The sequence below is a fragment of the Leuresthes tenuis genome, unplaced genomic scaffold, assembly GCF_036924035.1.
Source record: "Leuresthes tenuis unplaced genomic scaffold, fLeuTen1.0.hap1 SCAF_10, whole genome shotgun sequence".
NCBI classification, from domain to species: Eukaryota; Metazoa; Chordata; class Actinopteri; order Atheriniformes; family Atherinopsidae; genus Leuresthes; species Leuresthes tenuis.
In genome coordinates, this window is record NW_027325364.1 from 14,373,479 (window position 1) to 14,387,900 (window position 14,422).

Below are 14,422 nucleotides of genomic sequence, written 5' to 3' on the forward strand. Positions count from 1 at the left end.
AAATACAGAATAAATAAAGATAAAAATACAGCCATGGTGAGTAGTAGTTGAGACATTAACATGAACAGGAAAACTACAACATTATCAGGTGGTGCAAGTGTTGTAGAGCCTGACAGCAGCTGGGATGAAGGACCTGCGGAACCTCTCCTTCTTACACCGTGGGTGTAACAGTCTGCAGCTGAAGGTGCTGCTTAGGGACCCCACAGTGTCATGTAGGGGGTGAGAGGTGTTGTTCATGATGGATGTCAGCTTAGCTAACATCCTCCTCTCACCCACTTCCATGGAGTCCAGAGGACAGCATTCAAGTATTCATTCACTCACATGCTCACCCCATGTGACTTTTGGCTTTGATAATAATCATTAACTACGGTGATTTTCCTTCTCATATACTTGCTGCTGGTGACGTTGCTGCTGTTTGTTGTGTGTTTCTCCCCATTTATGTTTCTGCAGGTGCTCCTGACGATCCCGTGTTTGGCCGCAGTTTGCTTTCCTTTCTCTCCACAGATGCAGCAGTCGGTTGCCCGGTTTTTGGCTATTGGTGTCCATCTTTTCAAGCCTTTCCTCACTCTTCACTCCCACTCTTTCTTTAATCTCGCCTTTAAAAAAAAAACAACAACAAACAAACAAAAAACAATGGTGCTGCAAACTAAGATGAGAACACTGGCACTGTGGGCTTTGCTGGTGCTTGTGCCTCTGAGTCCAGCCAAAAAAAGTATTTAAATTTGAAAGTACACATTATATACTTGGTTATAATAATAATTGAAAAAAAGATAAAACAGAAATTAAATAAAGAAAAAAAAACAGTAGCACTTAAGTTGCTGATTCAATATTTTGAGATCTGCATGTTTGCGAAACAGATAACATTTTTAATTAAATTATTTTGCATGCAATATCATTGTTGTACATCACAGCAGTTGTGTGTTTTATATACATCGCATTGTGTAAGTCAGCTTATGTGCTGATTTAACCCATTAACATTAGGCTGTGTGATAGCCTATATACTTTTGACACTTACGGATATGTAATATAGGACATATGAGAGTCCTGATTACTTCCAGCAGCTCCATCTCTGTGCTGATAAATACTAATTCGCCCCTAAAAACTGAAAGTTATAATCACCATATCTGAAGCTGAAGCTGATTGTGAGAGGAGATTACCTTCCTTCTTACAGTAACATGATGTGACCCAGTTTCATCCCTGCTCTCTTTCAATCTACTTTCTGGGCACAGAAGCCCTCCGCAATGTCTTACAGACAGGACAGCTGTGCTGGAACACAGCCTGAAGCTTCACAAACCAAACAACACATTTTAATACAAGCCAAATGAGGAGTGTGAATAAGTGAGACAGCAGCAACGTCGGTAAGTGCGGTCTGTTCTCTGCAGTGCCAATTCAGCTCTGTGACTTCCCCTGTTGTCAGCGCAGAGGTGTATTAACAGATCATTAACTTAACACAGATCACACCCTAACCCTAACCCTTGGGGATAATGTTGGTTCCCAAGAGGTGTTTATGGGTCATTATTGTTTATAAAACAGTGGAATTTTAGGGTTACGGATGGGAGGGAAATCCTGTTTTCAGATTAAAAACGTGGATCAGATTGTGTCATTTTTTCTTATTTTTTTCTGGTAACACCAGAAAATGTATTCATATTCAAAGTAGCCTACTTGAGACCGCCTAAAGTAGGTAATCGAATCCTTATCTTCAAACCTTTCCTCTATCTGTCCACAACGCTATTATTGCTCTTACCATAATTCAGTCCAAATGTGTGAACCTGTGAGACAGCGACCGGGGCTGAAATACTACTGTGCAGGCGCTCATAAGGCGCCTGCGTCCTCTAAAATAATGAGCCGCTTTGGATTTTATTTAATTTTTCTCTTCTTATTAGTGAAAAGCCCGAGTCTGGTTCTTTTCATATGTTTCGCCATTTATGTTTACATTCATTACAGGACGCGATAAATACGCCTGAAGGGAACGAGTGAACGCAAAGTGATGGCACACAGTAGGCTATATCACGCAGATATAAAATCTCACCTCTTTTCTACGGTCCATCCCATCTGTTTACAAACACGTCACGGATTTATCGTCCTTGTCACTGCGGGTGCGCGTGGCGTCAGACTGGAGTGATAAACTGTGCCGTTCCCCTCCCGGAGGTCGATATCACAAACCGGGTCAGACGGAGCAGTTACGTTGCCGAGCAGCGATAAGACCCCCAGGATGGTTGATAAGATTTTTTTTATAAGGCTGGAAGCAGTCTGCTTTCGAGCTGCCAACCAGAGGGACTGATTCCAGCCAGCTGGTAAGAGTTAATGAATTATTTCCTTTCAAGGGCACTCTTTGTTGTACCGAGTTCTCCAGCAGGTGAAATTTCATGGACCAATATTTAATGCGTGGAATCTTGTTTATCTTATCTTAAGTCGGGGCTATTAAATACACTCTCTGTGTACTGTAGGCTTACTTTGTAGCCGTTTAGAGGCTCAAGTCTTTTGGCTTTCACTCCACTCCATTTTTCTTACAGCTACTTTATAAATTGGGAGTTCTGATGATAGTAAATAAAAAATGTCCCATCATTACAAAAGACATGATTATATCCTTGGTAATCTACAACAAGCTTTTTCTTAATGCATATATTTGTATAAGAGTATACTCGTGATGTAATATTGTTCATCAAAGATCTATTCAGCTCGATTTTGTTCTACTTTTTGATTAGTTTGACCACGTGTGATCTGCAGACTCAAATATGTCAAATTTAACACTCTGGGTTCTCCACAGTTGTTTCCTGACGACACTGTGTACCAATGGGTCTCCTCCTCTCGACTTGGCTGTATGACAGACCAGCCGACAGCGCGCCCTCATCTCCATCAGCCTTCCCTCCACTTGCTGTCCCAACCTCCTCACGCCTTGCGCTCACTCTGAGCGCCTCTCCGGTTTCCCCAGGGGACAGGCGCTCGCACTGGAGCTCACTTCACCTCTCATATCACTTCCTGCTGTCGCCCTGCAAACAGGAAGCGACGCGCACACCTGCTGAGCGCAGCAGCGACGGGGTTAGGGCAGAGATAGGAGTGAAGAGTGGGCTTCACGTGTGGGAGGTGGTGTGGAGCCTCAAACACAGAGGCAGTCATGCAGTCGTGGGAATTTCGAGGCAGGACTGTCCGCTGCAGGCCTCCGGGTACAACGTGCTGGTGGGTGGAGACTCGCAGTCTTGGGGCTGGGAGCTTAAAACCAATCAGCTCTGGCATGATGGACAAACCCTGGGGTGTTACCCGAGGAAAAGGAATCATTCTGAAGCTTCAGAGGGGTTTAGGCCACAATCCTCCATCTCACCAAACCCAAAGGTGGCAGAGACGCCTCTCCTCATTCCCGAGCGTGTTCTGCTTGTTTTAGATCCCGACGCAGGGACACTTGGATTTGTTGTTGATGGTAGCTTCCTCGGCGTAGCTTTTAGGGACCTGCCCCGTGGGGTGGAACTGTTCCCAGCAGTAAGCAGTGTGAGAGGAGAGGCCAGCATACGATTACGTTATATGAACGGCACATCATGTGAGTATCGCACAAAATATTCAGTATGGTGATGAGACTCAGTTTATATTAATACTAATATGTTGTCCCTCCTCTGTTTGCAGGTGATCCTCCAGCCCTGATGGCTTTATGTGGACTGTCAATTTGTCAGATTGTAGGGCAGCAAAGGCAGAACGAAATGGACAAATTGCCTCTACCACCTTCTCTTCAGCGTTACCTACAGTCTTGTAGTTCCCATCCACTTACAATCTAGTTTTAAACTAACTTATCTATAAGATGGGTTTTTTTTTTACGTGTTACTGGGCATATTAGCCATAAGTGCTATGAATGAAAAAGTTGCTGCTTTGAATCTGCAGAGCACCACCTACAGTCAGCAGGTCTATATTTCCCACTTAGAAGGTTGAAACATATCTAATCCTTAATATTTATAAGGTGGAGCCTTATCGGCTATTTAACCTATGCTGCTTTGCGTATTCTGCACATGCTCTGTCCAGCAAAGGGACCGAGTGCTTGCTGGCAGCAGCCTGGGACCCTCAGCAGCTGAGGGATGTGGTACAAGCTGCTAGCAGGAAGAGATGCTAACAGAGTCATATAGAGAAGTATAGAGCATGTGATGATGCATCATAGGTTTTGTTCTGTTTTGCTAAAAACAGTCAATTCTAGTGGAAAAGAGAAGATAAAAGAAGAAAAATGATGAACCTCACCAGGAGTAAATGGATCACACCTCTGAATCCTTGATCTGCAAATCAACCAATCAAGCAATTTGCCAAAATTGGACTTGCAATTCATTCAACAATTTGTTCATTCTGTGGAGTCACGTGTATTGGCTTTTATTTTCATAATAAAGATATGTTTTAATATTTAAACTCCCCCCTTCGTTTAACGTGTAACATTTGGCTACAATAATTAAAAGTAGACTGAGATGTGATTTTTTTAAAGCTGATTCTTTGGTTTAATTGTACAAATGCTATCTTGAAGTTATAATACAGGGTATATACACAAAAAAATGTACATCCACATACACCAACGTGTGACATCAGGCACAGAGTCTACTCCATGTTAACAGCATTTTTTTCACAGCAAAAACTTTAAATGTACAATTTTGAGGAACGTGGATGGATTTTTAGGGGATTTATAACTGCTGAAGTGAAACTTTAGTAATTCAAAAGTGCTCCAAGGCCTTGAGATGCAGAAATCAAAGTTGTGAACTACGGTATCTCGACCCCAAAGTGCTCTGGGACATTCTGGGACTCAGAATATGCATAACAAAAGTCAATGGAATACAAAATTAGTCAAAAACACAGTTTTAAGGTTCACAAACTCCTCTCGAATTGCTTTGATAATTTTAACAATGCTATGAAACTCATTTGTTACTAATAATGAACTGGGTAACTGAGGATTTCAGCTGCACTTTAAAATTAAAGTATTGTTTTGGGTATATAATAAATTACTCAATTTAGAATAAAAGTCACCACTATTTTTAATGTTTTACAGTTTGACTGTCCTTTCAAAAACCACAAGGATAGTTTATTAATGTTGTATGTGGAGAGAACTCCTGATGATATCGCCAGTGAATATTAAACAGCCAAAACCTCATAAAGCTAATGGGTCAAATAGGAATAAGCTTGCATTTGATTGCATCTGATTACCTTACTGTAAATATTTTATCCATATTCCTGGAAAAAATAAAGAAAACGTGTATACAATTTACACATAATTTGGTACTTTTGAATAAACAATTTGAATGATTTTACTTAGAGCTACTACATAATATGCTTGTTTGCTTAAACATAGGTATTGAAAGTAAACATATTTGAATAAAATGATTAAAACTCCGAATATATCATACTTTTTTAAATTATCTTATCCTACACGCTATCAAGGTAACTAGCTAGCTAACTGCTTTCAGTTAAGCATCCTCTGGTTGATGCTGCCATGACAACAAAAGAACGTGCAGCAGCGCGCGGAAATTTGAAGTTTAGCTTCAGTTAAGCTAAAACGTCAGCCTCCTTCCTAGACGGACTTCAACAGCTAGCCGATATCTCTGGCCTATATAAGACTGGTAAATGACACTAACGAATACCTAACAGTACATGTAAATACACGTTGAGAAATTTCTTATATAAGTACCTTATATAGCTTTAAAAAAATTGACGTTCAATTTACATTGCTAGCTACGGCAACATATGTGCAATATAACAGTGTATGAAATAATAATTTGAATAAAACATAAAGCTTGTAGTGATGAAGAGAATTTCAGCATCACTGTGCGATCATATGTTCACTTTACTGGCACTATTGGCCTTTATTCGACTGTCACCGCTCTTCCAGCCTCGCTTCCGGTCCTGTGACTCATAGATTCAGTGACTTGCTACTGTTGGTACTTCCGTGGTATTATCAAGGAGAAAAAAAAGGTTGTATAATCTTTAGGTATTTGTGGAGTGTTGGGGTTACATCTGCGCTATGGGCAGCAGTTTTTAAAGAAATGTATTATTTAAAAAAACATACATAATCTGCTCTGCATGTAAAACCACTGAATGTGAATGTTTGTTTACCATTCACCAGGATCACTTCATTCCTTTGTCATAGACTAATGGCAGCTGCTCTGGAAGAGTTGAGAGGAGGAGGGGGGATAGTTTTTGGTGCCCCTGGCAGGAATGCTGACGAAGAGGAGGAGGACGACTCGCCTGCAGTAAGCACAGGTCATCGCAATCCCCAGTAGAATTGTAGATACATAGAGCAATAAATAAATTGTGTTTATATTTGTAGGTTTTATTGAGTGTTTTAGTACAACACGGGCAGGTGGGCCTCTGCTTCTATGACAGTGAAGACTCCTCTTTACACTATATGGCAGACGCTCCTGATAACCATGATCTCCATCTACTGGCCAGAGGTATACAAAACACATTTTTATAGCTAAATGTCAGTTTTTTCCTAAAGCTTAAAAGCTCGATTATAATGCCGTTTATAGACCGATATTAGTCTTTGCCTTACTTAATGTGGAGTACATGAAGTCTTGTTTTTCGGTTGTTCAGTCATTCAGGAGGTCGGGCCCCATGTCATCATTACCAGTGCAAAGCAGGAACGCTGCATGACTCGCTACCTGCAGCAACTCGGTGAGCCCTGCTAAAAAAACTTTACATAGAGAACAGGAACAGCGTTTTTTGTTTAGATGTGATGTGGAATGAGCTGTTTCTGGGTCAAGGGAATTCAAGAAGATTAACAATGTTTGATACTGTAGCCAGTTAGTGTGATAAGGGAAAGATTGACTGTATAGCCGTTATACACTGTTTCTACATTTCCTGAGCACCTTCAAGAAACTCGACATGGAATCAGTGCTTTTGTAAATAAAGTTTTTTCTAAACTGGCCTCTTGGATTTCAGGCTCCAACCCACACCATAAACCAGAGGTGGTCACTTACCCATATGTGGACTTTGGTAAACAGAAACCCATCAACAAAATCCATATATTTTTCATCACTTGTCAGTCAGAACTTTTGCATGGACATGCACCTATTTTCCACAAATATTATGCATCCGTTTTTAATTTTGGAGGTTTGGAGGTTGGCAAGCAGAGGCTACTGTCTGCCCATCTGCCTTTCCTTCCAGAGGGCATTTCAGAAAAAGAGAAGATGTCTTACCTCTCCTCCTGTATTACGTTTGACTCGCCTTTGATGGTGAGCCAGCAGTTTGTATATCAACGTATTCTTCACTGCTCTGCAGAAGCTGCTAAAAAAACTACAGTATCCATCATTTTCTTGTATTTGAGTGTGTGTGTGTGTGTGTGCATTTGTGTTGCTTAGCTTAGGGCAGTGGGTGCACTATTAAAATGTCTGGACAGGAGGAGAGTGGGAGTAGAGCTGGAAGACAGCAGTGTTGGAGTTCCAGTCCTACAGTTTCATGCCTACACGCTGTGAGACACACACAGAAATGTTATCACCCACACATGCATCCATTTGACTTTGATAATATACTCTTCATAATAAGGTACTTTGAAGATTTTATCAATAAGAGGTGACTTCTTACTGCTCTTCATTTAGCTACCCAGGTTTTTTGGCATAGATTTCTGGCTCTTTGTTTTCATCGTGTACGGGTATCTACGGCCTTTCTACCAAACCAAAGCTGCCAAGTGCATTTCACAAGTTTTTATGAATGAAAAATGCTTCTTCTCTGAAGCCGTTCTTTCTTCCCCATGTAGGAAAGGTGTGGTGTTCATTGACAGAGACACCTACAGGTAAGTATTAACACATTCCTAAAGGACAGTCCTGGTCCTCTGGCCCTCCTCCTCTGAATTTCTAACATGCTTCTAGGCTCCACCACACCTGGGTTCTGGTTTACTAGTCTTTTTCTGGTTTTACAGGTTCCTAACTGAATGAAATATATAAGTGGCAGCCAGCTAGGGCCAGTTTATAATCAAGGAGTTAATTCTGTCCTTTAATTCCTCACGGCAGCAATCTTTAAAGAAGCACTGCTCATCTGTTGCGATAGCTGTGATTCATGCAAATAAATATGAGGGCAGTTGGATGATCTTTTTTTCCATTTCTCTTCCATTGTATCCCTGATTCAAGTAAATGGTTGAGCTCGTCAGCTCTTTACCCAACTTTGCTGAAACCAGATAACAACCCAAATAAATAAAATTGAGTAAAGTTACTTCATTGAATTAGGTCAAATATATTGTTTCCACTTTGTGCAACGTCACAAAAGTTTAACTCGGTTCAGGTTGAAATGAAATTGGAAAAAGACAAATGCATTTGTTTCAGTGTGCTGCAGATCTTCAAGTCAGATCTGCACCCGTCTGTGTACAAGCTGCAGTCAGGTGAAAAGGAAGGACTCAGTCTTTATGGTGGGCACCTCAGACGGTAGCGGTTCAGGACAGCATTGCTCTTTCCTGTTAAAAGCTGTTCACATGAAATAATCGTTCTTTTTGTGCATCGCAGGGATACTCAACCGCTGCAGGTGCAAGTTTGGCTCGAAACTGCTGCGGTGAGAAACAAATCTGATGATGATCTGTCTTAATTAATGAGGAAACAGATTGTTTTAATAATATGGAAAATCCCTTTTTGCGTTCACCTAATCCAACGTGGTTACTCTGACAGATGTGAAGCTCGTGTTGTTGAAGGTCAATAAGTGTAAGCGACGTCTTTCCTTTCCTTCTGACAGTCAGTGGTTTCTGCGACCTACAAATGACCTGGCAGTGTTACACAGGAGACAGGAAGTGATACGTTTCTTCTCATCGCCTCGGAATTCGGACATCCTGAGGACCTTGCAGGCCTCGTTGCGCAACATCAGAAACATACCAGTAACATACTCTCTGTCTGTGATCATTTAGCCCCCTTTGAGATGTCGCTTTAAACATTTCTGTCATAGTTTCCATGTACGTGTGCTTGTGGTTTTGTGGCAGAGTCTCCTGCGTCGTATGTCTCTCTCGCACACCAAAGTGACTGACTGGCAGAGTCTCTACAAGGTCTGAACCACTATACTGATACTGCTACTATATTTACCTGTCCTATGTGTCAGCTTCTGCGAAATAGTGACGAAACTGTGTGTTTGTGCTTGTTTTTCAGACAGTTTACAGTGCGGTGTGCATCAGGGACACGGTGCGACACCTGCCTCAGTCCATTAAATTGTTTGGTGATATCAGTGAAGGGTTCTCTGATGACCTCCACTATATCGCCTCTCTCATCAGTCGAGTTGTGAGTCCTTACAGTTATATTGTGCCCCCCCCACACACAATTATTACACAAAAAATAAACATTTAATTGAGATGGTCTGTAACTTGTGATGACTTACAATCGTCTTAATGAGGTTACGATGCCTCTGCAGGTGGATTTTGAAACCAGCTTAGAGGAGAATCGCTTCACCATCAAAGCGAACGTGGATCCCTCCATCGATGAAAGTAGGTTCGGTCAAATACCAATTTAACTATTTACAGTTAAGCTGTTGTGACCTTTACTTGCCAGCTGAAATGAGCTCAGCCTTTCTTGCACTTGTGACAGAGAAGAGGAGGATGATGGGGCTATCAGACTTCCTCACTGATGTTGCCAGAAGAGAGCTTGAACACCTGGACCCTCGAATCCCCTCCTGCTGCGTCATCTACATCCCTCTGGTCAAATCTTTATTTATTTTATCTGCGTCATCGCATAGATTCATGTTTTTGGAACATTATGTAATCGGGTAAAACTCTGCTTACAGATTGGATTCCTGCTCTCTGTGCCTCGGCTGCCTAGTATGGTGGAGAAAGAGGATTTTGAGATGGAGGGGCTTGATTTTATGGTGCGTTTGTGATCTTGTATCATTTGTTTGCTCTTAAATGAAAACAAAATGGCTCATTTGCACGATTCTCAAGATTATCTTTTGCGCGTGGGTATTGCCTAGTTTCTCTCAGAGGACCGACTTCACTACCGCAGCCAGAGAACCAGGGAGCTGGACGACCTCCTAGGAGACTTGCACTGTGACATAAGAGGTCTTTTTCTTTCACTAATAATCACTTGATGGTGTTACTGATGACTTCACAACTCATCCGTGTGTCATTCTCAAGATATAATTTCCCCATGATAACCATCCTGTTTCTCAGACATGGAGACAGCAGTGATGACACAGTTGCAGAATGCAATCCTCGAGAGGAGCACTTCCCTCCATCAGGTTGGTGGGCGTCATCGAGCTCTTCCAGGTTCTAGTGTTTAAAACACAACCCCCCCCCCCCACTCTGATGAAAAGATATCAGAGCAGTGTTTTTAATGTGTGGAGCCGGATGTTGTTGTGATTAACTTGAATTATAGAACTCGTCCCGATCCCGTATCTCTTTACAGATGACTGCAAATCTAGTTATTTTCGAGGGCAAAATGCCAAAAATATTATTGCGTTTACAATTATTGCTTTAGTTGAACTCTGCCCAATAATTATTAGGCAGACTGTTAACAATTAGGGGTCAAGCTTCTCTCACTGCTTCATAGTTTTTTGTACAAAAAAGTATCAACTTTTAGAGGATAGTCTCAAACCAAAGCTGTTGCAACGTCTTATGCTGCTCGTTTGTTCTCCATGTGCTTATTATTTTCCAAGTCAAAATGTTTTTTGCCTGAATATGTTTAATTTAGACATTTCCATCTCAATTTTCATGCTTTACAGCGTCAGGGTTGCAACTAGATAGTGTCTGATGTAGTCAGCTGTTCTGTTTCTGGTTAACCAGGACATTCACTGTTTTTACTTTTTAGGTGATCGATCTCACCGCTGAGCTGGACTGTTTGATGGCTTTGAGCAGTGCCTCCCAGGAGTACGGATACACCTCAGCCAAGCTTACCAGCCACAGGAAGATAGTAATCACACAGGGCAGGTAGGCGCTCACACATTAGGTATGAATTATTCATATGCAGCTGAACATCCTACCTGTCTGTACTAATGATTTTGCAGACACCCACTACTGGAGCTATGCTCTCCTGTGTTTGTGGCCAACTCCTTCCATAGCTCTGAAACAGAGGGCAGAGTCAAGATCATCACCGGCCCCAACTCATCCGGCAAGAGTATCTTCCTCAAACAGGTAGGAAAGTCTGACCTTGATCACAGCATACAGGTATAACAATTCAGTCACAGTTAAAATGATATCACTAAATGATATTCTGGGTGTTTTAGGGCCGAGACAAGCAGATACAACAAAACTAATCCAGCATTAATACACAGAGGAACAGTGTAGCTACACAAGTGGGAGAACAGATATTAATCTGCATCTGTCGTCCAAATTAGTTTTCCTCAGAACTCCATAAACTGTTGTCACGATTCAAAATATTTGTTTGCGTCTTTTAAACCATTTAACTTTATTTAGTTGTACTGAGAGTCCCTGAACTAATTTGTAACTTCATCAGAAAAGAGGAAAAACATTTCCAACATTTAGGGAACTGTGATAACCATAAAGGGGTTTTCTTAATGAGATCGTCTTTATTTTACACTCAAGTACAGAGAGCTCCAGGTTTCCAGCAGAAATTGACACCACAGTACTTGCCGCCGACTTGTTTTCTCTTCTGATTTTGCAAGGTGGGTCTGATTATGTTCATGGCTCTGATTGGCTCAGACGTGCCGGCGAAGGAGGCTGAGATTGGTCTGGTGGACGGGATCTTCACCCGCATGCAGAGCAGGGAGTCCGTTTCTGTGGGCCTCAGCACCTTCATGATAGACCTCAACCAGGTACCTCACACACGCACATTTTTAAACACGACCGCGTGTCAGTGGGTTTGTGGGCGTCACAAATAGAACACGCAAAGTACCATCGCTGCTGCTCTCCAGCTCACCTCCTACTCTCCACCTGTTAAGATGTTTTTTTTTTATAAAGCACTGGTTGTTTTTCCTACAAGCAGCACACCCACGAACAATAAAAGAACAAAGTGCAGTATAACAGTTTGATGCTCTCTTTTCCAGATGGCCCAGGCTCTGAACAACAGCACTGGCAACTCATTAGTTCTCATCGATGAATTTGGAAAAGGAACTAACACGGTAAGAAGAAACTGTTCCAGCACTTTGTGAACTGAGTTCACGTGCATAATAAAGGGGAACACGGTGTCGTTAATGTGAAGCAGAAACAGACCCTCGGGTCGGGCCAACATGTGTCACCTGCAGCAGATAAATAGCAACAAATAAAGCTACTGATATTAGTGCTTTAGAAGAAGAGAGAAGAATTTTCATCCATCTCTGTCTGCCAAGTTAGACCCGAGAGACGGAGTGAAGGTCAAAGTTAATTCTGTTTATCTAAGGCTAAAGTAACGGTGTGGGAACCAGAGGTGAAAATGGACCAATCTGATAACAACTCAATAATGATATCGGATAGAAATGTGAGAGCAAATTGATAAGGGTAAAAGAGTCGTTCGTCGTTAATGGAGCAATTAAATCTGCAGCTTTACTCAGCCTCCAGAGCTTTCTAATGAGTTTCTGCTGTTAGTTTAGCCGTCTGGCAGCGACCTTACTTTTTTTGTTTGTTTGTTTGTTGTTGTTTTTTTTATCATTTTCACTGCTCACTTAGCGCCACTCTCATCTGCACCAGGCGAGTGTTTTCAACAAAAATGCTCTCAGCTGAAAACTAACTGAAAAACCATTAAAAAAACCCATCTGAATGACACATTACAGGAGCTCATATTTGACCTAAATCTGAGCCAACAGTCAGGGAGAATCAAACATTATCCAAATGAATTCAAAATCTGCTCCATCATATGTAACTGTTTGTTAACTTTCTCAATATATCAATGAACGCAGCATGGTTCTGCCGTAACAAAGACACAGCGTGTAAATTGTTGAATGCTATACTGTAATTCCTCATAGCCCCTTACATATTTTTTCGACAGTACAGTGTCAGAAATGAAGACAAATTCTTCTTGCTGAGCCTAACTGCCTCATCCACTTCGCTGTCCTGTAGGTGGTGCAGGTTGGCACGTGTAGACATAGTTGGAGAGTGAAAACAGTCAAAGAAAAGTACCAAAGTAAATGTGAACGATTTCAGAATGAAGCAGAACAAAGAGAATAATCAAGACGGTCGTCTTAAACATTGATTGAATGTGATAGAAAACCGTGATAATTGCTTGTAAGTCACTTTCAAAGGCGACCTGTGACATCAGAATCAATTAAGCTGAGATGTTTTTCTAGCATCCTGTTGATAAATGCTTCAGTTGCACACTAACTGCAGGGAAGGTCTGTCAGTGGTTTGTTTAAAGAGCTTAACCTGGATTAATACTGGATAGTTTGACCAAAAGCAGCCTCATCTTTGCTCACAGAGGCATAATGTTCCCCTCAGGTGGATGGACTGTCTTTGTTGGCTGCATCAATCTCTTACTGGCTGAGAAAGGCTGTGGTGGATGTTCCTCACATCCTGTTGGCTACTAACTTCCACAGTCTGCTGCAGCTGGACCTGCTACCGACCAACAGACTGCTTTCTTTTCTGGTGAGGTCTGATACTAATTGAGCTAACTCAGTGATGCGATGTTGCCTGAGGCATGTGTGTTTAATGATGCTCTCCTAATATGCTACACAATTGTTCTGACAGCTAAAAAATAGACAGTCATATATATTTTACAGCCTTTTGCAAGTATGACGCAGTGTTTGAGTGTATGTGCGTTGGTGTGTGCGTTTGTTAGACCCTGGAGACAGCCGTGGATGGAGATGAGTTGGTGTTTCTGTACCAGCTGAAGGAAGGGATCTGCCGGTCCAGCTACGCTGCCAACATCGCCACACTGGCAGGCCTGCCAACTGGCCTCATACACAGAGCGGTGGAGGTAAACGCTCACAAATACGCAGCGAGAGATGCACAGAAGCACGTTCACAGACTGACCGTGACCTTGTGTTTGTTAAGGTGTCTGAACATTACAGAACAGGGAAGCCCATCAAACGCACTGACAAAGAATCTTCAGATGAGCAGGCCAAGCGGTCAGTTGACCTTTAATTTAATAAAGATGTCATTTAAAGACCTGTGCAAAGAGGCTTAAAAGTGTGCACGCCTTACAGATGCAGGTCTGTGGTGGAGAAGTTCCTGAATCTGGACCTGGACGACAAAGACTTGGATCTGCAGAGTTTTATGAAAGATGAGCTCCTGCCCTCTGCTGGAGAGCTGCTGAACCACAGCTGAGCGGTTCTGCTACCCCGGCAAACGTGTTTGTACAGCGCGGCGGTCAGTTTGTTCAGTTGTTCGGAAATGTTTTGGTCGGAAAAAGCTCCGAGGCATCAGGATGGAGGTACGCAGACTAAATGACTTCAACTCTTTTGTGTGATGGCAACACAGAAAAATGATCCTACATGTGATGCAATGGTTGATGTTGCAACAAAACAAGCCTGAAAAAACAGCCCGGTTTCATTGTTTGAGGTGCTGTCTGGACATATTCAAGCCTTCAGTGTTACAAAAACCAGAATGGGTTTATTTCAATACAATAATAAATGATATAAT

The 14,422-nt window shown here is 41.9% G+C and overlaps 2 protein-coding genes across 2 annotated transcripts; both read left to right on the forward strand.

Annotated features, from left to right (window-relative positions):
* Positions 1-1,848: 1,848 nt before the first annotated feature.
* On the forward strand, positions 1,849-4,377 carry LOC140315686 (SPRY domain-containing SOCS box protein 1). The gene is made up of 3 exons (XM_072393280.1): positions 1,849-2,294; positions 2,768-3,532; positions 3,616-4,377. Exons 2-3 carry the CDS (start codon positions 2,794-2,796, stop codon positions 3,762-3,764), a joined length of 888 nt encoding a protein of 295 aa, XP_072249381.1. The 5' UTR covers positions 1,849-2,294; positions 2,768-2,793; the 3' UTR covers positions 3,765-4,377.
* Positions 4,378-6,104: 1,727 nt separating this feature from the next.
* Positions 6,105-14,411, forward strand: msh5 (mutS homolog 5). Its single transcript, XM_072395048.1, has 25 exons — positions 6,105-6,203; positions 6,281-6,404; positions 6,547-6,627; positions 6,895-6,948; positions 7,066-7,187; positions 7,314-7,423; positions 7,709-7,744; positions 8,271-8,353; positions 8,448-8,493; positions 8,671-8,809; positions 8,912-8,974; positions 9,075-9,203; positions 9,334-9,406; positions 9,507-9,616; positions 9,703-9,783; positions 9,886-9,973; positions 10,085-10,152; positions 10,722-10,840; positions 10,918-11,044; positions 11,536-11,685; positions 11,917-11,991; positions 13,280-13,426; positions 13,620-13,757; positions 13,835-13,908; positions 13,987-14,411. The coding sequence occupies exons 1-25, from the start codon at positions 6,105-6,107 to the stop codon at positions 14,105-14,107; spliced, it is 2,457 nt and encodes an 818-aa protein (XP_072251149.1). The 3' UTR covers positions 14,108-14,411.
* Positions 14,412-14,422: the final 11 nt, after the last annotated feature.

Excerpts from the sequence above, each read along its gene's own strand:
- LOC140315686 (XM_072393280.1), top strand. The coding sequence starts at position 2,794 with ATGGGTCTCCTCCTCTCGACTTGGCTGTATGACAGACCAGCCGACAGC. Across the intron at positions 3,533-3,615 it reads TTATATGAACGGCACATCAT|GTGATCCTCCAGCCCTGATG; the intron begins GTGAGTATCGCA and ends CTCTGTTTGCAG.
- msh5 (XM_072395048.1), top strand. The coding sequence starts at position 6,105 with ATGGCAGCTGCTCTGGAAGAGTTGAGAGGAGGAGGGGGGATAGTTTTT. Across the intron at positions 8,494-8,670 it reads TTTGGCTCGAAACTGCTGCG|TCAGTGGTTTCTGCGACCTA; the intron begins GTGAGAAACAAA and ends TCCTTCTGACAG. Across the intron at positions 11,045-11,535 it reads AGAGTATCTTCCTCAAACAG|GTGGGTCTGATTATGTTCAT; the intron begins GTAGGAAAGTCT and ends TGATTTTGCAAG.